General features: G+C 39.0%; 1 protein-coding gene across 1 annotated transcript in view; it reads left to right on the top strand.

The window, feature by feature from the left end:
- Positions 1-2,547: 2,547 nt before the first annotated feature.
- The window catches only part of LOC120323234 (serine/threonine-protein kinase BRSK2-like), a gene marked incomplete at its 3' end in the record, with an annotated part of 220,329 nt that continues 198,738 nt past the window's right edge, over positions 2,548-24,138 (top strand). Inside the window, exon 1 of the mRNA XM_039381195.1 lies at positions 2,548-2,956. Coding sequence (XP_039237129.1) covers positions 2,863-2,956 — 94 coding nt within the window. The remainder of the gene's footprint in view (positions 2,957-24,138) is intronic.

Raw genomic sequence — 24,138 nt, 5'->3', positions numbered from 1 at the left:
GCTATGCTCACATTCCTGTACTTAAGTGTTGTCCCTTGCTGTCTGTGTAGGGGCCTTTTAACAGTGGGAGTGGTCAAACATTTATGGGGAGTGAAGGGTCTGAAAACATGACACATTTTGATTCCCCTCAGCCCCTGATTTCTGTAGCCAACAGCCCAGCAGGGAGAGCGCTTCTCCCCCCACGGTGCCTCAGCTTGAGCAACCCAATCCTGGCTCAGAAGCCATAGGGAAAGGAAGGCTTCTGAGTCATGCATGGGTGCCTCAAGTTTCAGAGTTATTTTTTTCAACCATGTCACAAGACATATCAGACTGTCCTGCTGAATCCATCCTGACATGTCTGGGCCTTGTGGTTGGGCTTTTGAGCCCACGGGTCTGTCAGTGCTGCAGGGGCCGAGTCCTGCACCACACCTGGGGCAGGTTTGTTTTGTACCAAGGGCACGTGGTGCCTTATCCCTTGGCCATGGGGCAGGTCTCATAGGCCTGTCAGCTGCCTGTTCAGCTACTGGTACTACTACCCTACTCTACACCTCTCCACAGGGATGCTCACACAGCCTTCCTCCTGCCCTCTGGCCCCTGATTTGCCACTTTGGGTGGCAAAAGCTGCCACATCACTGTGGCTGCCAGCAGGACCAGCTGCATCCTCTCTGGTCCCCTCCTCTGGTCCTGAGGCTCTCCCAGAGGCTGCAGGACAGAGGGGAGTGGAGCATGGCATGGGGACGTGCCATCCCGGTTGCTGGCATTGTTTTCCCCAACTTACTTCCTTCCATGGTGAGGGGCTGCAGGCTCAGGTGCATGAGGTGACACACCAGGGCTCTGAGGGGAGAATGTGTGGGGCAGCAAGGATGGGCTTGTGGTGAGGTGGGGGAAGAATAATGCTTAATGAAAGATATGGGGAAGGGAGCTTGGAGAAGTGGCAATTTGGAGTTTAGTAGCAAGGGGGAACACCTGTAGGGGCTGTAGGGGGCAGAGGGTGCCATTGGAAAGTCACAGAGGCAGTCCTCAGCATGGAAGGAGTCTTGGTGCTTGGTCACACAGGGTGAAGGGAGGGAGAAGCTGAGGAATGGAGATGGTTTGGGGTGTTCTGGAGTTTGCTGGCAGGTTGCTGCAGTGACACAGTCTGGAAGTCAGTAAAGGTAAACCATAAAGAGCAAAGCAGGGCTTTTCCTTTCAAAGCAAATGTTGGCGTTTTGTTTCCTGAGCAGACAGAAGGATACCTTGGAATTGGTTTAAGGTTTCAGTCTACTAGCCTGGTTTCTTCCTGCCTCCTCATCTTACTAACTCCTCTGCAACTTGGTAAGTAGAGTTGTGTTGTCTGTGGCACAGGTAAAGAGCCAATTTCTAGTTTTATTCCAAATTACAAGAGCACCTGCTGTCTGTAGATATAAGTATTAAAACAAAGTAAATTTCCGTCTTCAAAAAAATAAATAAATAAACCTGAAATAGTCTTCTCTCAGTGAGCAACAGATAAGGCTTGTTCAAGTTTTGCCCTCTCTTTACTCTCCCTTTTACAGGCTTGTTAAGACTTCCCTCTCTGACTTAAGAATGCTTGCGCTCTCTGTGGCTCAGCTGGAATCTGAATAGGAATATCTTGATGAGTTTTCAGTCTGGAGTGGAACAGGGAAAAGAAGGTAAAAATGGCACTTGCTAATGGTAATGGTTTCAGCTTGATAGCCCTGGAGTCTGGCTGAAACTGTACTGAATCCAGAAAATACATAGGCTTGTGCTGAACTGGAAGCAAATCTGCAGAATCTTTTCTTTCATCCAGCTCCTTAAGCTCTGAAGGTTAAAGACAGGCATAAGTACTTGGACAAGAACAGTAAAAGTTTTCTTACACTGCTAATATGAAGCCTGGGGATCTAGCAATCAGTCTTATTATCATTGAATCACTGGATTTTTGGTTGCGTTTCTAATTAAGAGAGTGGCCGTGCCAGTTTTGATCTGTTCATCTAAGGACCTGAAGTTTATTTGCTCCCATAAAATTCAAAAGCAGGTCTGTCACTGAGTTCACTGGTTACAGGACTGGCCCTATTATTTTTATCTTTTTTTTTCCTCTTCACCCTCCTCCTTCCCCCAAGGTTCTCTATAAAGGGTAAAACCCCCAAGAGATATAGGTCCTTCAGAATCAAACAGAATCAATGAATTTCCCAAGCTTATTTTCAGAAGTAGGTTTTTTTCCCCTTTCCTATTTCCTGCCACAGTCTCGCCTTTTCTTTAACAATCTGCAACTACAGCTGCATAGTGGAAAAGAATTCAGAAGTTAAAAAAAAAAAAAAAAGTGGATGTTTGGGTCTTAAAATAATATACACATTAAACTATATTTAATTGTGCCTTATCAATAGGCAGATGAACTTAGGTGTTTGCTGTTGCCATTGGTCCTGATGCTCTGTAGCAGGCAGAGGCAGCAACTGCTGCTGATGGAAAAGAAAAGGTAGTGGAAGGAGGAGGGGAGAAGAAGGTGGGAGACGAGGGATTGGCTGCTTTTAATGTCAGTCTCAGCTGCGGCCCCGGCTCTTCCGCTGCTCTAGCTCTGGCTCTCCCTTGAACAGCTCCCAGAGAGAACAAGGCGTGCGGAGCTCCGATCACCAGCATCATGCTCCTTGGGCTTGGATCGTAGATCCCCCTCTTTGAACATTAAAATAACTCTTTCGTCTTTCAGCGTCCCAAGCAGACCCAGAGAGAGAACACGCACGTGAGAGAGGAAAGAAAGAGGAGGAAGACGAAAATCTGCAACCAAGGGGACTAAAGCAGAGAAAAAGAGTGCTTTGCTTGCACAGCTGCAAAGTGGGAATTTAAAGAGCTGCAGAGAGAGAAATTCCAGCTCATCAGCACATACACATTGCAGAATTACAGATCCAGGTAGAAATGACATCAACAGGGAAAGAAGGCAGCGGAGCTCAACATGCACAATATGTTGGACCCTATCGTTTGGAGAAAACCCTAGGAAAAGGACAAACAGGTTGGTTCTTTTGCAGCAGCACCGGTGCTAGAGGGAAGGTGCTGTGGCAGCCAGTGAGGTGTCGGGGATGGGATATTTGAGGGTTCAGGTTTTCCCATTTGCTGTTTTAGTGCAGATAATATTCGTAAGGGATTTTTGTCTTTATTTATTTTTAGTTTTCATTTTAATTCTTTCTTTTTTCTTTTTTTAAAAAAGAAAAGAAAAAGCCCAGGATGCTTTATGTTCATTACTCCTGCTAATGGGTGTTGTTCTAATGACAGGCAGAGTGCATGCAGAGGAAAAAATAGATGATCTGCTGGTGGTGAATTTTCACATCCATTTCTTCACTGCCCTACTTAGGAGCATTTTCTTTTTAATCAAATTATATTGAAATTAAAGGTTCACAGCCTGTAGTACCGAGGAGGGGGTGGTGGTGGTAGTGGGGGAGTCACCAGCAGTATTTCATGACATCATGATTGAAAAGGGTGTAGTCCTTAAGGTGCAGTTGGGGGGGGGGGAGGTGGAAATACGTATGGTATGTCTCTGGCACTGACTGCTGTGGGTATTTAGCAAATATGGATGGATGGGCTAGTGGTTTTTGTGGGTAGAGTCTGAAATAAAGGAAAAATAGAGGATTGGTAGCAGAATTCATTCTGGTTATGCTGTGTTTTTGTAGGAGGGATTGGGAGGGGGGGAAGGGAGGTTATTTAATTATTTTTCTTAAAGCTTGTTTATGAAACTCGCCCCCAGCAGATTTTCCTGAATGGAACAATGGTAAGAAATATTAAAAAGAGGAAACGGAGTGGAGGGAATTAGCAGAGAGCAGGTGCCTCTGCCCTACATGACATAATTAGATCCCCTGAATGCGTTCAAGATCTGGACTTACTGTTGCTTACATGGATAGCATATTCACTTCAAGGGCAGGGGAGCATTAATTGGAAGAAAAACGTGCTTAAAATGAAGCCCAAATGTCTTCTTTTTTTTTTATTTTATTTTTTTTTTTTAGTAACAGGTGCAATAAGCAATGGCATCTGGCAAATTCATTGGGTTGGGAGCCCCCCAAAAGTGGATTGAGACTCGAGATTATTATTTAGGGAAGGGGTAAGATCAGCTATAGGGGGGCTTCTTTGGGCATGTGGGTGTTAAGTGTTGTTCATTATGGTGGGACAATAAAACATGATGCATTGTGGTGTATTTTTTTTTTTTTTATAACCCAGCCGAGCTTTGCCCATCTGTTGTCTAAAGGATTTAATAGGCGTTTCCAGCCCCAGCTGCTGCCTCTACTCTGCCTGCTTCCTCACTGCCCTGCGTGGCAGCAGCTCTGCAGTCCGCAATTTTCTTAGGGACACAGTCAAAATCCAGATCTTTCTCTGTAAGAAGCAATGCTCTTCTGAGATGATTGATTATAACCTCCCCCCCATCCTTCCCCTCCTCTTCACAACCCCATAGCAACCGTTCAGAGACATGGATGAAGATGACATTGTCTTCTAGTGGAAGTGACTTTTATTTATATTTTTTTTTTCCAAATCTCTTCAGTGTATCAGCTGCTAAAGGTAGTTCTCTGTCACTGTTTTAGGTACCACCTTTATTCTTGGCATAGCTCAGTAAGTCTTCTGCAGCTGTATTCTTACTAAAATCTGTTTTGATGATGATAACGAAAATACAAGAAAAATTGTGGTGTATTGTTAATAAAACTGCCCTATTTCTGCTGATATCCTTTCCTGGATACTCCAGGTGATCAAAGAGCTAGCTGTAGATGACAAATTCATTTTTGCCTTCATCACCATTTCCTTTTTTCTCTCCCTGTCTCACATTCTCAGCACCCCTCCCTCCCCTTTAAATACAATTGTGCTTGGGGTTCCTGAAAATACGGCTGCATTAACCTTTTGCTCCATGTTCTTATAGCCTGACGTTGTGGTCCTAAAGGGTTATCTGCAGCTTTGGTTATTTTTTTTCCTCTCTGCTAATCTTCCTATCTTCCTCCTAAGTGATTAGAGACGTGGGGGTGGAGGGAGAAGAACAGGATGTATTTAGAGGCTTGCTGCTGTTGGCCTCTGCAGTTATTCAGCCAGCTGGACAAGGGTGAAAGTTTCCTTTTGCAGTTTTACCGTATAACTGATCTTTATAGATAAGTCTCTGCTCTTTGCACACATGAATGCACATGAAATGCACAATGCATGGTGTCATAGAAGCTGGAGGTGGGGGGAAGAGGAAGAGAAATTTTAAAAGTAGCTGATGTCAGTCTATGTCTCTCTTGTTATACCCGCCCTTGATTAATGGAATAATGCACTGAGGTGAAATCTAACTCAGTATTAAACATACATGGCTAAATATGGAAATATGCCTCCTGGTCTTCTCGCATTTTCTGTGCTAATCCCATTTTGGAGCCTGCAGAACAGCATGAACAGTGTGTGGCATGTAGCTCATCTTCATCCTGCTTGTTTTGGAGGGTAAGCAGGCAACCTGCAGCATTTTAGGAAGAGGACAAGCAGTGCAGTATGAGGGCCTGATTTGCCATAGTATGTTGTCATAGTATGTTGTCATTTTTGCATTTGGGTTGCAGTGGCATACAGATGAAGAAAGTAGTGGTTGTGATCATTCCTTTGGAGCTTGACTTTAAAGCTTGAAAGATTAGGAGTCAATGGCTTGGAATATTTTTTTATCCCAAGGAGATGAGAAGAATGAGAGAGAAAATGTGGCAAAATGTAATGATGAATAGAAAGAAAGTATAAGTTGTGTTACACAGTACTGTCCATTTTGCAGTGATCTTCATATCCATCATTTTTATTTGGAATAAAAAATTATTGACTCTATACAGTTATTTCAGATAGGCAGATGTTTGCTCCCAGATACATTAGTATTATACAAATGTGTTAATCACTCTTACCTGCTTTTACTGAGATCAAAAGAAGAGGCTTTTGGGAAGGAGTGTGGGTTCATTCATAGTTCAGAGTAGACCTAGAAAGGGTGCCATGGAGGGAGAACTTAATGGTAAGTAGAGCTTTCACTGGCTTGCTTTCTGTGAAGTTCTCAGTGATTGCCACTTTAAAATCTGAAAAAAAGTGTTTACCAACAGCAGCCTGCTGGTCCCTGCAAAGACGTTGCGGTATCTGGGACTTCAGTGGAACCTGGTGACACTTGGCTATGGGTGGGCAAAACCGACAGGGAAAAGCCTTCTGTTCAAATTGGTGGGTAACAACCGAAATTGTTGGTTGATCAGATATGCAAAATTTGTCCTGAGCAGCCTTCTGGGCTGGTGCGTCACGCTTGCTGAGGGTGAGTGATGCCACAAAGAAGGGATTAGGGCCTCTTAGGCAGAGAAGTGGGAAGAGGGTTACATTGCTGCTAGTGGGAATGAAAATTATTTTTAATAATGCAGCACATAAATTTAATGTCTACTTTGAATACCGTAGCGAGATGGTTTGCTTTTGTAATAGGTTGAATTCAGAGCACCTCTTGTTGGTGGCAACTGAAGGAATAGCTCATGGAATCTTTATTTGAATGATTTCACAAGAACACAAGAAGCATCATAATCTTCATTATTCTACTCAAAAATTATTTTACAGAACTGTCAGTGTAAAAAAAATCACTGCTGTATAAATATGGGTGTGTGGGGAAAGGTCAGTTTATCTCAGTTTAATTGATACATTCTTTTACAGTTCATTATAGGAGGTTTTCACTGTAATTAACAGTAATGAGCAAAGGATGTGTGTCACATTATGATAACACATGTGGAAATAGTGTACCTTGAGAAGCCCCAGTCACACGTGATTGTGAAGCAGTGTTTTAGTTTTAGGCAAAATAGAGGCTTTTCTCCATTTGCCACTAATTTTATGTGAAATCAGCTTCTTGCATACTCCTTGCTTTATTTTTTGAGAATTGTACAGTTATCTCTGTTCATGTGTTTCTTTTAGCCTCATTAACCCCTATTTCACCCCTGAAACTCTCAACAGTAATTCAAATTGACTATAGTGAATACTTATTAATGAGTGCAAAGATGAGGAACTTGTGTTTCTTGTTAAGGTCTTCAGCATTTTGGAGGGCTTTCTTGTGTTTTTATTTGACAGTCACTGTATAGGCTTCAGCATCATTGTTTCCTGTAGCACCTGTTCAATGTGTAGTTGAAATTTCCAAAATGCTGCTTTGTCTACAAGCAATAAGACATTAGCTCTAAGCGGGAGTTACCCTACTGACTTTGAGATAAACTTCATGAAAAATGTAATGTTGCTTATCCATTTTATCTTGTTCCTTTCATTCTGTTTTAAGCCCGGTACAAAGAGTCCTGCCTGAAACTCACGGGACTTTGACCTTCTCAAAAAGTGTAGGGGTTCCCTTTTCTGCATTGTATCCTGTATAGTTTGCAGCTGTTTAGGTGTATAACATGTTAATTATATGTGAGCCATAAGTGAGGTGTTCAGCAGTGTACTATTGGGTTATGTAAGAACAGAAGTCATTAAATTTGGGGTTTAGTGAATTTAATAGCCTTTTATTTATTGGGAGCTTAAACAGGATGTTTCTTTACAGCCTTAACCATCTGTTTCCATGACACTGATAGAGACTGAAATTTATTAATTTTTTTATTTTTCTCTGTCAAATTTGGTTGAAAGTGAAAGCTTCAGCTCTATTCAAGGGGTGTTGGGGTGGTCAGTGTGATCTCAGAAGCCTGGTTTCCTTAGGTAAGTAGGCTAAACAAAGTATATCCTTTTCATTCATACTGCTGTAATTGTTTTTCTGACCCACTGTATTGGATCAAGAGACAATCTGAAGAGTACAGCTTTCTTCCATTTAGCTGTCTGGATGAATATATCATTGTAAGAGGTGTAAATCATTGTAGTTTTTCTCATGGCCTTTTTAAACACACAAACAAACAACAAATCAGTAGGTATACTAATAATGTTTTCATACATATACTTTACTTTCCTTATGAAAGTTTCTTTCAAAACAGTGAATCCATACCCTTTATCTTGATAGTCTGTGAAGACTTAAATGTTTAATTAGTAATCATAGAAATAAATTCTACAGGCAATACTGTGGGTAGTAGAGGTCTTAAGAATGAAATTTTGCCTAGAAAAGTTATATCATAGTGACTTTGACTTAATGGATTATAAAGTAATGATTATGAGTTTTGAGAGATTTGGTCTTTCTTAACTTTATATACGTTTGATCTGATTGTTCAAAAGTACTGTTTGCCTGCCTTAGTGACTGAAGTAAACTAGTATTACCATGCTGCATGTCTGAACTGCAGAGTTCTGATAATCCCTGCTAAGACTTTCACTCTTCTTTGGTTTTTTTGTTTGAGGTTTTTAAGCAAATTCCTGTTTGCTAACTGCAGAGAAAATTATTTTTAGTTTTCATTCTTCTGCAAACTTTGTAGAGGCGTGCCCTTAGTCTTTTACCCCCCATATCACTACCACAATTAATATGAAATTGTTGAAACAGCAGCAGGCTCTGAATTATTGTTTTTCTTTGTAAAGCACAGTAAGCTTTCTCACCCAAGAGTTGTTAAAATTCAGCTACTGTCAAATGAGTAGGACTCTACAACCATATACTTACATTTCAGACTTTAGCAGTAACTACGGAAGCAGTGATTTCACAAATAGAGTTTTTGCACTGCTCGAACACTTTTCTACTTTTCATGTCATTTTGTGCCCCTATGGTGGGAAGGACTGCATTAGAGTGAGGAGAGAGGTCGAAAAAATGAAAAAAGCTTCTCGTAAGAATTTACTTCTAGAGAGGAATTCTTTCTCATCTCTAGAAAACCTGTGACTCTGTGAAAAGGCCAAATGTAGTGTTTTAGATGGGTTCTTAAAATTTCTTTTGTAAACGGAGTGGAGCAGCCATTGTATGTTTTGGATTTTTCAGCATTGCAATGTTTTTCCGTATACCATAAATTTACTCCATACATTGAATTTTGGAAAGTCTTTAATGTTGAATGCTTTAGAGAGCTAAACAGTAGTTGCAATGACAATAATAAATGTTGATACACACCTGAAACCTAGTAAGTAGGTAATACAGAACATATGTAGATGGTGGACAAATTCCAGCTTCCAGAAGAAATTTGAAAGGAAGTGAGTTTGGAAGTAATGTCCTCTGAAGTAAGAGACATTGCATGAGGACTGTATTGTGCACATAGGAGAACATTCATAATAAGAAGAGGTGGAAGCCTGGATGTAGATTTCCATGTAGATAGAGTAAAGGCAGAGACATAAATGAATGATTGAGTGGTCCTCTTCAAATGCTGAGATACTGTAAATTGCCATTGTGAAGTCAGTCTATGTGTGAAGTTGAACTGACTTCAGCAGAAAGATCATCAAGTCCATGATAAATGAGTAAGGTGGAATCTTTCTGTTTGTTGTGGATTGTTCTATTAAGAAATATCTCAAAGAAATTTTCTGGTTTTGTTTTAAACAAGCCCAGGATGTTTAGCAATCCTAGTCAATAATGCTGTTCATTCTGCTTATGGAATATGAGAAGATTGTTCCATTTCCAGTTCATGCATAAACATTATGTTTTTCTACAAAACATCCATAATGATCTGTAGAATAACATGAATAATTTGTTGTAAATAGTGTTCTTAATGAACTTGAACCGTCTTCATCTGCAGTCTCTGTAAACGCAGAGTGGTTTCCTTTAAATCCTTATTTGATTCAGATTTTCTGGCAAACAACTATTTTTATCTCCCAACTGTCTTAACTCACATATGGATTGGTTGCACTTAAGTAGTATTCAAAGATTTGAATTGTACTCTTGAATGTAGTCTGATGGATATAGTGCATGACAGAATTGCATTCTACTTGTATCATTGTGCAAGCATGTCCAACACAGATGTTTGCAAGTGCAAACTGAAAATTTAGTTTTCCTGGACAATTTGGACATGAGTCCTATGAGCATCCATGCCTGAAAAACGTGTTTTCCAGGTAGGCTTTTTAAAAGGCTCACAGATGTGACCAAATCAAACTTAATTAATTTTAAATTCCTACTTTTAGAGCCTATTAATATTGTTCATCCAGTTCCATTTGACTTATTTTGCATTTAATTTTGAATAGGGATACAAAATTTTTATTAATTCTAGTTACAGACTAGAAACATTACTGATAAAATCATGTTAAAAACCACACAAAAAAAATCCACCCTGAAGATTTTTTTCATTGCTTCATAGCTTTTGCAAGTTGGATTTAAATGGAGGTTAGGTGGAACATTGGAAATTGTTTTGGTTCCTTTTATGAAAATGTATTACTGGCTATCAATGTAGCTGCAAGCATTTTTTTTTTGGATGTGTCATTTGTGGCAGAGATGCCTATGAGAATGCAGTTGTCCTGTGGACTGTGTAAACAGGAATATACTGTTTCTTTTGCAATGACCTTGAGATAGAGTTTTTAAAGGCTAATAAATAGAAGTGTGTTGTGAGACTAAGGATAAAAAGCAGTATGGACAAAGAAGGTAAATGACGATGTGTGTTTAAGCAAATCCAGGTACATTCTCTGGTAAATGGTCTGTTGCCTTCGTAGAAGGGCAGAGTCACCTTCAGGCTGGTGCAGGTGGCTGATGCACAGTTAGTGATGGAGTGGGTAGAGAAGGACACTTACCTTGAGTTAGTGCTCTTGGTTTTATTTCGTGAAAAATTATTATTTTCTGAAGGCCACAGAGACAATTGTCAACTGACATAAAGTAGCCCTAAAGCTACCCTAAATAACTCTTTCACAGAGTTCTAGTGGCTGAGCTTACTGTTTTGCACCCCATGGATGTGCTAGGCAGTTTCTGCCTTTTAGACTTTTGTTGCACCTACTTTGGCTTTCTTGATAAAGGTTATTGGCTGCTTAAGAGGATAAGAAATATTTTTTTAATTTCTTCTTCGCTTAAACATTTTTAATTTGGGGATGGTGGAAGGGGGTAAGGTTAGACTGGAAGGGGCTGTTCTTTGTATAGCTTACTGCAGAGAACAGGCCGCATTTCAGTTTCTTATCTAAGATCCACCCACTAACAATCAGTGATTTGATAATTAAGGAGTTTGAAGAAAGTAAATAACCTACCAGTTACTGAGAAAAGGAGATTATTGCTGGTAAAAACTTTGCACCAAGATTTGCAACATCAACTGACGGTAAATGGGTTAATGCAGGGTGTAGGGGGGAATTGAGGGGAGAAACCATCAAGTGGCTTAGAGTGGTGTGCAAGTACTATCTTTTTTTCTTTTTTGTTTTAGTGTTCCAACACCATATGGGAATTATAGGCATGGTAATATTTCCAGTGAAGTCCTTACCTTTAATTTTTTTTTTTTGGTTTTTGCAAAAAAAGATGAAAAACTTGTTTTCAGGCATCCATTTAGTAAGTGCTTTTCTGGCTGCCTGCTTCTACTTACAAAACAACATGCTGTCTTTATATGCTCTTTTTCTTAATTATTATATGTGTGGGTAGCAATGTAGACACTAGATTTCTACACAAATACTCTTACTGGGAAAGTGATTGTTTTGTTGCTTTGGTCCAGGATGAGGCACAGCAAAGCCTGGGTTCATAGTGTTGGTTCATGCCCGTTATGGTAATATCATTTATGAGGAAGAGGGATCTGGTATAACATATTTGCAGCTAAATATGAGCTGGAGATGTACGATTTCCTTTTTAAAAAATTTATTAAAAAAAATCCTGCTCTGATAAAGTCTGAGCTCATCCAGCAAAAGACTTTGCTAAGACTACTATCTTGTTGCATTTGAATTAAAGCACAAGTTTAAGTAGGAAAATAAGGCTTCGTATCCCAAATCTTTGTGGCGTAAAATGCACTGTGTGGGATGTTAAAAATTTTCTAGTGTCTTTTGCTGACTGTTTGCCAGCTGAGGGTTAAGTTACTCATCATGCCAGCCATTTGCCCTGGGTGAGTTTCATTCAGTGATTGTGTGAATTCCTTTTAATAACTATGAGCTGTCCCTAAGATTAAGGGTTGGATTTGACTCTTAAGATTTTTACCATACTGGAATCCCCTGATCTCTCACAGTATTCTGTTACAAAGCTCTCATCATATTTTCAGGTTCTAAATGATGGGTAGCTTGGCTGTCATGTTGGGACAACCTGCTGTCGGGAGGTACTGGTTTGGTCTATGGTTTTCTTTAGGAAGGTATTCTCAGAAAACTTTGGGGATGTTACAGTTCTAAGGCTGAGAGCCCTAATCGTTTCAGCCCTATTTAAATAGGTTGATGGTTACTGCTAGAAGAGCTGGTAGAAATACTCAAGAACATAGCCTGTATCTAAATAAGCATATATTATTGTTAGAGGTTTGGGGTTTTTTAACTGTATGGTCATGGTAGACTGAAAAATAAGGTACTTCTACGGTTTTCCCCTATTTCTTATATAAGATATGTTGTCTTTGGGAAATTAATACTTATGTACTGTGTGTCCATGGAGGATTATTTTCTCTTTTAGATGTATTTTTTTCTTCCACATTTCATGTGTCTTGCCTAGCTTGAGAACTGAGAGGAAAGATAATTTGTCTTACATTGTCTGCATGTAATCTCTTTCATGCTAAGGCACTAATCCTAGTAAGGCCTTTGTGTGTGTATAGGAGGTTTCATTTAAATATAGGAAGAAGCTTCTCCACTGTGAGAGTGGGTTGAACCTGGCACTGGTTGCCTAGTGATGCTGGGAAGTCTCTATCCTTGCATGTATTCAAAAAGAGACTAGATACAGCCTTGAGCAGCTTCTCTAGTTGACTGTGCTTTGACCAGGGGTGTTGAACTCGCTGATCTTTGGAGATCACTTCCAACCTCAACTCTTCTGCTATTTGTTATCCTATGCAACTAAACCATAACTTGCTCAGTGAACTGTGGATCTAAGGAACTTTATTTCTTCCAGTTTTATACCCTATATTCCATTTTTGCTCCTGCTCTCTCTGTGTCCCTTGTCTCGTGGACTAGGTGAAGACAGTGTTTGTGGCCCATTTGGAGCTATCTCTGCTGCTTGGCCATCTTTTTTATTTCTCTTGTAATACGTTGAGGATTAAATCACAATTACTCTTTCCGTTGTAGGAGTGGTAGTTTGAATCTCTTATATTTTTTCACAGACATTCAGCACTTTCCATTAAATTTATAGAATCTTAGAGACTCCCTTTGCTCTTTCAAACTTGGTTGAAACTTAATAATCAGTTTTGATTTTATGGAGGAACTGCAGCCAGCCACCCTGAACATGTAAATTTGATTTCCTTAAAAAAAAAATCAGGCTGAAGGAAAGTTGTCCTAAAGAGCACAGCTTCTCTAATCTTTGTTTGGTTTTGAAGAACATGAGATGCTGCAGTGGCAGATCAAGATGGCTGGTATATATGATCTTCAGATATAGCCATCACCTTGGTTAAGATTCTTGCACCAAAGTTAGAAGGAAAAAGTGATGCTAAAACTACATTAAGATACCCTAATGCTGGGGGAATCCCCACACAGCTTGATAGGCTGGATTCCTGCCTACTCTCTGCTGCTGGAGCAGTGCAAAGCAAGGATGATGGAGACTTGAACTTGGTCGTTTCTGTTTGCAAGCTGAGCTCAGCGTTCGGGAGTGTGGGAAGAAGGGAGCCCTCTCTGTATTTCCTCCGTGTATCCATTTTGGTACAGTGGCAGTATTTGAAGTAGTCCTTTCCTGCAGAAAGCTGAGAGGAAGACTGAGAGCTGTTTGTGTGTTTGCAATGCCTGTCTGTACAAAATCGTCACCAAAGACAAAGCCAAGTATTATATTAGAACTTGGCAATGACACAGGCACTATCGCCCTACTAAACGCGAGCATTTGTTTTTTCGTAAAGACATAGCTATGAGTGGCACAGCTTTTAAGATTCCTTACACTTTATGATCACCAGCCTTAAATAATTTTTGTTAGCTTTTGAATCTAGTTAAATCTACACTTTTTTTCCAAACTTCATACTCTTATAAGTCAGCAACGCTTGATTAAAATCAGAAATCATTGACAACAAAGAATGATCTGTCCTAGTGTTTCTGGGATTTGTCCCATGCTGCTTTTCTTCTGGGTCTGCGGTTTATTTCATTGCTCATATTTATGAAATCACATCTCTTTTACTTCTGGTTGTTTCCTGATTGTGATGAAGACATTACTTAGGCAAATTCCTCACTCAGTTAAAACTGTGCATTCTTAGTGACTTCAAGGCCTTGCTGAAGTTTATCTGAGAGGGGAGTTTGACTCATGAGCAAGCTTCTCATTGATGGCAACAGAGGCAGACCTCTGGCAGTGTTCTAGTTAAGAGCAACCTAGGAATACATCTCTGCAGTGAATATTCAGGCAAATTAGAGCACTAAGTGGAACGATACTGTAAGCGAATTCAATTCAAACTGAAAATACAGGCCCAGCATTTTATAAATTGCTATGTTTCATCCTTAAAGCAGAAGTCTGTGCTCAGCTAACAGACAAATTAAGGCAAGCAAATGTTTTAATAGTTTTAGCAGTAATTCTTCTCTAGTATTCCACATGTACTTGTACTGAAATTACCCAACCAGTTTGCATTAAGTTTCAGGATGCAGAAATTGTCCTTACCTTTATCATTACTGCATCTTTGCTACGGAAAGGAACAGCCAGACTACTAGTATGATTGGGACAGTTGCCATCTTATTACCAGGTGGCTCATCCTGCTCAGAAAAAATGCTGCAAAAATAGGCATGGCTTCTGGATCTGTGTCATTAGTGCTGTCATCGCTATCACTCTTATCACCAGTGAATCAGATGAGTTACAGCTGAGAAGCCTCTTTAGCTCCACCAATTCTTTTTTATTCTCAGTGTTTTGGTGCCTGTGGCTCTGCAGAACCAGGTGGTCTGTGGACTGCTTCGTAAGAATTCATAAAAACCTTGATTAGAATAGCAAAATTAACATCATATTTACTGTTCAACTGTCTACTGTGAATTTCTGAAGAGCCCACGAGAAGGGAGAAACTCTTGTGTTTTAAGTCCTTCTCAACTTCGTTGAAATGGTGGAGATTGAAAACATGGCAAGGCCAAGGATCCTGGTCAAAGGGTGTGTGTAACCTGCAATCAGAGGTGGAACTCCAGCACTGGTACGTAATGTTATTCTCTCCTACCACAGTCAGCAGTGAAAATAGGGCAGTGAAGGTTGGAGAAGTGAAACAGAGAGGAACCTTGCTCTGTGTAGAAGTCCTGTCTTCCCCATCTTTACCTTATTATTTATTTGTAGCAGTTGTGCCTTTGTTTTGCTCTGTTGATAAACCCTGCATCAGCTACAAGTTGATATAGTGTGTCAGATGTGGATATGCTGAGCATTTTTATACATAATGCATTGTACACTTGGTATATGTGTGACTTCATTTCAAGGTTGGGTTTTTTTGTGTGTGTGTCAACCTTCTGCTTGATCCTGTAGAGTTCTAATTCTCGTGTGCAAGACTATTGTGCACTCTCAAGGCCCCTTGAGTTAAAGGTACTACTGAACTTTTCGGAGGATTGGGTCACTACTCTTGTGGTCCTTAAAATGCTGGCCGAGTCGTTTCTTGGCTTCAAGAGTGGTAGAGATGGGTACAATACAGGCTCTGTTCATGTCACTGTGCAGTTGTAAGGCAGATTATTCAGAAACAATAACTGTGTAGTCTTCACTGTTCTTAACAGCCTCAGCCACTGACTTGGGGTGAAGCCTTTGACAAGTTAATTTATTTTTTTTTAAATGATGATCTGCTGTAAAACTAAGATAATGCTTGACTTTCCTTTTGGGACTGACAGGGTTAGCCAACTAGTATTGATAACTTTTTCAGAAATAAAAAGCATCATGAAAAGGCCTGGAATAACCCTACTATTTAGGCATAGTGATTTTTTGTTTGTTTTAAATCTCCTGATTATGGAGTGGACCCTACAGCCTGATCTGTCCAGGTGATGATATCTTTTTATGCTATATTTGTCTTCCATAGCTTCTCCTTTTGATTATTGTAATATTGATACATAAATGCTGAAATCTCTGTGGCTGCATTTAAAACTAAAGTTGTTCTAAGTATCTAATAAAATAGAAAAATTGCTTTGATGTTCCCATTTTGACAATCTGTGGCTATGCTGACTTTTGTTGCTTCTTTCCTTAGGGGCATTTGTCCCTGATCTCTCAAACAAAATGTCACTGAGTAAAACTATGTATGATGCTGTGTGTTCTACTTACAAAAGATTTATAACTTGGTCAGTTTTATTTATGCCTCTGTGGAGCTGGTAGAATTCTACTGCAGTGTTAAAATGCAGCAGTTTCATTTTCCTGCAGGCAGCAGCCCTCTGGTGGTGTGGGGTTTTTTTTCCTTTTTCTCTTTTTTTTTTTTTTTCCTTTTAAGTCATCTTTGGAGATTCCGATAGACTGATAGAGAAGCCTTTAAGAGTGTCTCAAATTAAGCTGTATAGTCCCATATCATCTCTTTTCCTTTCGCCACCCCAATCTAAATTTGAAGTAAGAGACAAAGCAAGGTTAATAGATGCACCCAGTTGATAATACCGACAGTCTTATTTGGCAAAATTATATTTACCAAATACTATTTCAGTCAGTTTCAGCTTCCAGAGCTATGGCCTGGAAAGGGTATAGGTCAGTGTGAAGTGGGTGGAGAGGCTAATGGGTGGGGAGGCTAGACTGCTAGGAATGCAGGCATTTATGAGGAAGCTGCTGATGAACTTGAAAATTGAAATATCAAAGGATTTTTTTAAGGAATGACCTTACAAGTCTGTTACATGGGCGTTAAAGATAGTCATATTGTAAGCTGCTGTCTGGAAAAAATATTTTGGCCAATAGGGAGGGAGAATCTTTTTATCAGCACCCTAGGAGTGAAATTTACCCTTTTGCTAATATGAGATTTAGCTATAACTTGAATTCCACTTAAGACCTATTTTGAAGTATTAAGTTATGTTCTGGGAGGTAAAAATGGGAGTTCAGAAAATAGATAAAATTAAAATATTGCTCCTTCCTATTTTTGAGATGGTAAGCCAGAGTTTTGTGCAAATGATTTTTTTGAAATTATTAAAGCTGTGCCAATGTTGCATTTGGCTTGTTTCCTTTCCAGGACTCCAGTAAATGTCAAAATCATGCTGTATCTGCCACTGTGCTACTGCAATAGATACTTTGTAGGAAGACATGCAGTTTTGTTAATGATATTTTTTTCTAATGAAAATCTCAAACTATGTCTGTTTCCAGCATAAAAATGAATTCAAGTAGTTTATGGCCACTGCTGGAGGTAGAGTATGGAACTTGGTAAGGCTTTTGTGTTGATCCCTGTGTAGCTGTACATGTATCGTAGGAGAAATTAAATCACCAAGAATTAATTCCCTAACCTTAACAGAAAAGCAGCTGTGATTATAGTGTCAGTAGCCTGGGTAAAATGCACAATTTCTTCAATTTGCTCGTCTCTCAACCCGCAGAAATGCTGAAATTTGAAAGGAAAGTGTTTAAAACTCATTTGCTTTCTTATTGGTTCTGGTTTTGTTACTGAACACGCTTGGTAATGTGACCTTTGCAATGCAATTTTTGCCATCCTCATATTTGTCCTGCTGTGAAGTTGGATAGATGTGCTATTTCTCTACGTTTTGGAAGTTGTGCAAGGTGAACCAGTTCATACACAAAACAGTATCTAAATGTCAGTTTTAAACCAACACTGTCCTGTAGTTTTTGGTTTCCTCTGCTTATAACAGGCTGTTATAGACTCTGTCTTTACATGAGAGCCTCAACTTCTCCCTGATCGTTACATTTGTACCATTTGTATTTTGTTCAGAGATTGTGTTTTACAAGAAAATTCTCACATAATGATGGGTCAGATTTTTGTTCCTGCTACACCCTTTTTTTTTTTCCTTCTTGTTGGAACTCTGGTTTTTCATTGACATTTCTGTGGATTTACAGCCGTTTGACACAGCAGAGCAGCATAATATCCTACTATGGACATTACTGTCTACCATATGTCCTTATAAGAGTCACTGTACCGAAGACAGCAAATGGGTACTACCAGGAAGTTGTTTCAAGTGAGAATATTTTGTAGTTGCTGCTCCTGAATTGCATGTAAACAACTTCAGCAAAGACTAGACCATAAGCATTAAAGGGTATAGATAGAAATGTTAGTCAAATGCTATTTGATTACAAGCTATACCAAAAAACCCCCCAAAACCCCATGATGCATTCTCTTGTCAACATGTGATGCTTATTTAAAATGACATATACTGCTGAAGAGAAGCATTTAGTAATTGAAATGTAAGTGGGTGACAAAGAAACAATACATATGCAGCAAGGTTTTTTCCCTCCAGTTTTGTGTTTCCAAAAACCCCATCTCTGACTGTCATAGCAACTATTGACAGTATTGGAAGTAACTTTTTTGGTTTTCTTATTTCTCTGGTGCTATATTAAACCTTTATTCTTTGGCATTCAGCAAGTCAGTGATATAGGATCATCTTAGTGCTCGCTCTTTGATTTTTCACTCTTTCCCTGTGGCAACTTTCCCTGCTGGATGCATGTGGATTTAGCTTGATTCCCAGCCTTGCCAGCAGCATTGTAAAATCGAACTGTAGCATTTGAAAATACTGCTCTATTGAAAAACAAGCTGGAGCAATCCAGACTTGGATTTCAAAGGGAAAGGAAAGATCTTGATCCATGCTGCTTTGCAAGCTCAGCACCATGGAGTGTGATTGACTGTAAGCTCACTCATATTATGAAACACTAAAGGGTATTTAATGTAATGAGAGGCTGGAAAAGTGGGATATGTGAGATCATGAAGAAGCCCAGAGTCTGCCTCTCTCCACAGGCAAATAGGTGTTTTGCTTATGCTGTTGTAAAAGTGGCATGATGACCCTGAGGCTATTGAGTCTTACTTTAGATTTACAGTGCTTCACAGAAAACACAATTTAACTGTGGATTACAACAGAAACAGCCTGAATTACTATCTGTATAACTTTAGTTGGAGTTGATTTATTTTCTACAGTGTAACTGAAATAAAGGTCAGGTTCTGTGACTATGGGCTAGATCCTCAAGTGGTGCTGTCTGGTTAAGAGTCTTGGACTTCGTGCTGCATAACTAGTTATGGATTTGACCTTCTATACAAGGGCAGAGACTAAAATTTTTAAATTTGGCAAAGGGTCTAGATGTTGAATTTTCTTGTTTCAAACATTGCTACTTGAGAAAAATACAAAATCACACGCATTATGAAAGGGTTTTGTGTCTGAAGTTTTAGATATTACACTGTTTCTGAGAAGAGGTACATATTTGTTTCTGTCTTTGAAAAGGCCTTTCTGTATTCTTTACCTTTTTTTTTTTTTTACTTTCTTTATGTAAGTAAGTGGTCTCTGAATTTATAGCAACTGTATTTCTGTGTTAATATAATAGCCACAGCTTTGATACTGCCTCTGTTCTAAGCTATCCACAAATTCTCTTAGACAATTGACCTTTGGGCCTAGAAGTCTCATGCTTGACCTCTGGTCCAGAAATTTCTTCTTTTTGTCTCAAGAGATCTTGATAAAAATTTGTATGACTAGGTTTATTTTATCTGACTGTTGACAGCAGAAAGTGGTAAGGAAGGGGAAGTCGGTAGTTCAATTCCTTGCTGGAATTAAATCCGTGAGAGAATAAGGATGGTCCGTCATTTGAGGTTTACTCTGTTGGTACCTTCCCAGTACTTAGCTTGCTCCATGTCAGACTTCATAATTTTTGTAATTCTTTTCCTTTCCATTAGAAGGCCTAGAAGTTACTAATTTTGCATTAATGCCCAATGATGAAGAGTCACATGGTGAAATATACACAGTTAAACACTGGTACTTTTGGTTGCAGGTAAGATTTTAAATCTGAGACCTAAACATCTCTGAATTTCAGGAGAATGCATATAGGAAAAGTGGGTTTTGTTCCAGATCAGTACATAACCACATACATTTCCTCTGAGTGAGATGTAAAACTGTAAAAGAGCCTGTCTTTTAGATCAGTCTTGGACATTGTCCAAAATCTCATGCCATTTCACACTGTCGAGCCCGAACATCAACATAGTTCAACTTCGTGTTATGTCCACGCTGCAGTTACTAACCAGGCAAAAAGGAGGCTTCAGACTGCTGTGGCAAGTCAGGCTGATACCTGCATTTACTAACTTGAAAGTGTCTTGGTTATCTCTACTCTGCACTGCTATCAGTTTTAGACAGCCTAGTTCTTGATGGGCACAACAGCAATGCTATGATAAAACAGCGGTTTTTGTATCAGACTGGTGTTCTCTCTTGTTTCAGTATAATGTAGTAGGTGTTGTTCAGTGGACAGGTTTAGGAATGTTGCAGCAACTGATTTCAGAATCACCAACAGTAGGATTACTTTTTTGTTACCTCCAGTATCTTGGTTAGTAGTTGCCTTCTATCTGGATGTGTCAGAGCTTGTCAGTTGATTTTTATTCTAATATAGGGATATGAATCTATTCCCAATATCCATCTGTATTTCAGATGTATGTGATTGTATATTGCCCCAAATGAATGAAAAGAAGCCTCAAAGTCCTTTTCTCCTTTTACTTCCTTCTCCATTTAAAACTATTCCATTTTACTTTGTCAAGATAATATGCATCCTGGTATTAAGAAAATGGAGAATTCTTACTGTATCATCTCTATATCTGTTATCATCCTATGTTTGTCTAATGTTATCTAGTATGTCTTTTTTTACTCTGGTCTTCAAAACTAGAATGTCTGTATATTTTAATTCTGTCCTGGTATCCTCGTGCACTCACCGTTTTTGCTGCTGGTCTCATAATGTTACCTATTTCTACTATATATTTTTTAAGTCAGTGATTTATACATTGGCATTATCTCGTTCTCAAGCATAATTTTGTTTTTGATTGTTCAACATTTTGTTGTCAGTTTTGATTACCGCTGCACATTGAGGTGATATTTTTATTATGCTGTCCAAAGTAATGATAAGTTCTTTTTTGAATTACTTCAGTTAACTTGGGAGTCAGAAATGTATATTAATAATTCAGATTAGTCTCTCTGTTATGCATTTATTGACACTGAATTTCATCTACAGTCATGCTGACATGCTGACTTTCCACCAAGCTTTGATGTTTCATGTTTTAAGTGCTTAAGTAGGACTTAAGTATTGGTCTTGTGCTAACCTACTATGCAAGGGTAAATTTCACCCTTTATGAACTGATGCATCCTGTCACATTAATCAGAGATGTACTGTGTATTTCCTAGGGCAATATAAAGGATCAAATTTCCCAATTAACCCCTTCAGAACTGAATTAAGTGTTGATGCCATGTCTAGAATGTGTACCACAAACTTGATGTATCATGATCTGTAGTTCTGGTGGTCTGTCTTAGTGTGACCATAGGAAAACTTCAGAAGTAGCAATCTGCTGGATACTTGAGATATCCTGAGATTGAAAAGGTCACAACTAGTGTATCCAGGTGTTGAGAGTTGTGGCATTCTTTTTCTATTTGTAAAATAGCTTTTTTTTTCAAAGCAAGTCCATAAAGGGTTCCCCAATGCCTAAAACATCAAGTGAAATTTTGAAGAAGTGACACATTTGTACCCATCTATCCTTTTGCTTTTATTAAAAGGAAAATCCATTCCTTCTTTGTTTTTTCATGGAAGACTTTCTAAGTAGGTGAGAAAATGGGTCGACTCGAGCCAAGCAGGTTTGATTTCTTTAGTTATCTCTTTATTTTGAGACTTGTTTATTGACAGTTCTGTTTTTTCACCTGCAATGTTGATACTGTGCCTTACACAAACTGTTTTGAAAGTTGAAGACTTGGTATTGTATAGGAGCTAGGGCATTTTTTTTGAAGTATAGTGTTCATAATATATAACAGGATCTGCTGATGTCTGATTTGCTTTTCTGTGGGTCACCGAAAATATCAACAAACGGACAGACCAAATAAAACTATTCTCTTTCATATCCCCCAAATGAGGGAGGAAAAGCTATGAAGATGATTCTTTTTCCTACTTCCCCAAAATACCCAAACAAAATAAAGCTGCAGTGTAAAGGGTGTAGAAATGTGAATAGATGGAAGAATTTTTTATCCCTTCAAACTTATTATTTTGATGCTTCTGGTTTGGGAAGAGAACTTGTGTTCAGTGATCATTGATTGCTGTAAAATTGGCAAACTGTGCCCAGCTGTTCAGTGGATGCTTGTCTGACCATGGAAATCCTGCTGATGAAGTAGAGCAGGGAGAAAAAGAGAGGAGCACGCTTGTATCTTAGTGGATTTAGTTTTACACAGTAGCATCTGCTAAACACGCAGTGACTCTTTTACTTAGCATTTAGACTAAACCCCATAATTATTTAATGAGCAGCCTCCCTCTTTGTCTCCCATTTGTTTTGATCCCTAACCCCCAAAAGTGCTGGCTTCAGGGTCTGCGTAAGGCATGGATTAGTCTGTTTACCTGCTGACCACCCTGGGTATTGTGTACGTTGTTTTGATTTATTTATTAGCCTTTATTTTTTAATCTGAAATTTTTGTAGGAAGGGAAGAAAAAAGCAGGACCTTTAAATGACAACCCACAGCTCCTATTAACTAGTGACAGATGCCTTCTGACGTGATATTTTAGGGACTTTGAAACTCTTGATAATAATATTTGTGATTCGGGAATGACCTTGGATATCAGAAGGTCTTTGCCTATCCTGCGTGTCATAATGAGTTAAACACTGTAGTGAAACAGCACAAAACCAGTAAGTGCTGTGTCTGAGGTTCCTGCAACCTCTCTATACCCTTGTTATCTTCAGGAAGAAAATAAAAATTGATGCATATTTCTAGAGAAAAAAGGAAAAAACTGTTGCTGAAAGGAAATAACTATTTGTATATGCTGCTTAGAACAATCTGTTGGCTATGCTGGAACTTGACTCAGTGATGGGCAGTATATTGAAGCAGAACTGCAAGAAGTCTGATAGGAATCCAGCTCAGAACCTTGCAAACAAACTTCTGGATACCGTAAAATCACTTATATCTTAAGCTATTCTAATTAAACTAAATTTGTCTTACTTAGAGGTATCTTTTTATGTTAACTTCTGTTTATGGTGCTAGATGGGAAGCCAAGTTAAAGTTGCATTTCAGTTTCCAAAATCAACTTTTCCAGCTTACTTAGAACAAGTCATGCTCATTTGTGCAACATTGCAATCAATTGCTGAAAGGGAATGGGTTGTGTCATCAGAATTGAGAATTATGATTTCAGTTCAGCAGGGGAGAAGAGCAACATCTGGGTTACGTGCAAATGCTCAGAGATTTGTATCTAGAGATTTAAGGTTGGAAAAATGAGATCTAAAGGGCCTGGTATTTCAAACGATGCATTTGCTTATAATGAGATTCTGATACAACTTACTATAGTTATTTTCCAGTGCTGCATTGTGAAACTTTGTCCTGATCATGCTTCAGCTTTGAAATGAGCTCTCAGCAATGCAAACTCCCTATCAGGGACTTGAAGCCAATCTCTTGTGGTCTCTACATTGACTGAAATACAGTTCCATGGAAACACAAGGCCAGTGTAAGGGTTTCATATAGCAAATGAACTCAGGAAAACAAGTAGTAAGAGGTTAATTTATTTATTTATTTTTCTGCAGAGTTGCATTTTACCTGAAGCATAGCCATTATTAATGAAACCTTTCCTGCATGTCATGTTGAATCCACAGGTTCTGCCCCTAGGGCTTGCTGAAGCCATGAATCAGGGAGACAAACAGGGTTTTACCACTTCTTTTTCTTCCTTTTTGGAGGATAAGTGAAGGGTCTAAAGCATCATTCTCTACTGGGTTTGTTGTGAAGTAGTCCAATTTCAGTTCTTTTTGATCAACAGGAAAATTCCCTGTGGTAGTGAGAAGCCTCTGGGTGAGGATTTAGTTGCACAGAAAGGTCTAACTGCTAGGGAAACCACAAACCATATATTTATCTGATGAAAATTTGGTGTAGCTCTATTGAAGTCAGGATTGATTTAAACTGACTGGTTCTCTGATCAACTGTAACACAGTTCTTTCTTACCATCCTGCAGTGTACATCACTATTTTGTTTAGTGTTGCAATCCGAAGAAGGATGTGACTAATATTTTACAGTGATGAAAAATACTTGGAGTGTAGTTAAAAAATGCTAGGTATTGCCATTCAGATATCTAACTCTTGATCTGAGAAATGCTGTCAGATTGAGAAATTATGGTTTTAACCTCCTTGTAGATCCTATCTTAGAACTAGGCCAGTGCCCATACAGAATAGAAGTCCTATTACTTGGGTTCTTTGTGTTTGGATTTGACAATAACATAAGAGAGAGGATAAGTTTCAA

The sequence above is a fragment of the Pipra filicauda genome, unplaced genomic scaffold, assembly GCF_003945595.2.
Source record: "Pipra filicauda isolate LSUMZ 115617 unplaced genomic scaffold, ASM394559v2 scaffold217_size2002032_pilon, whole genome shotgun sequence".
NCBI classification, from domain to species: domain Eukaryota; kingdom Metazoa; phylum Chordata; class Aves; order Passeriformes; family Pipridae; genus Pipra; species Pipra filicauda.
Note: the sequence above shows the minus strand (reverse complement) of the source record. Positions and strands in the feature narration are given on the sequence as shown.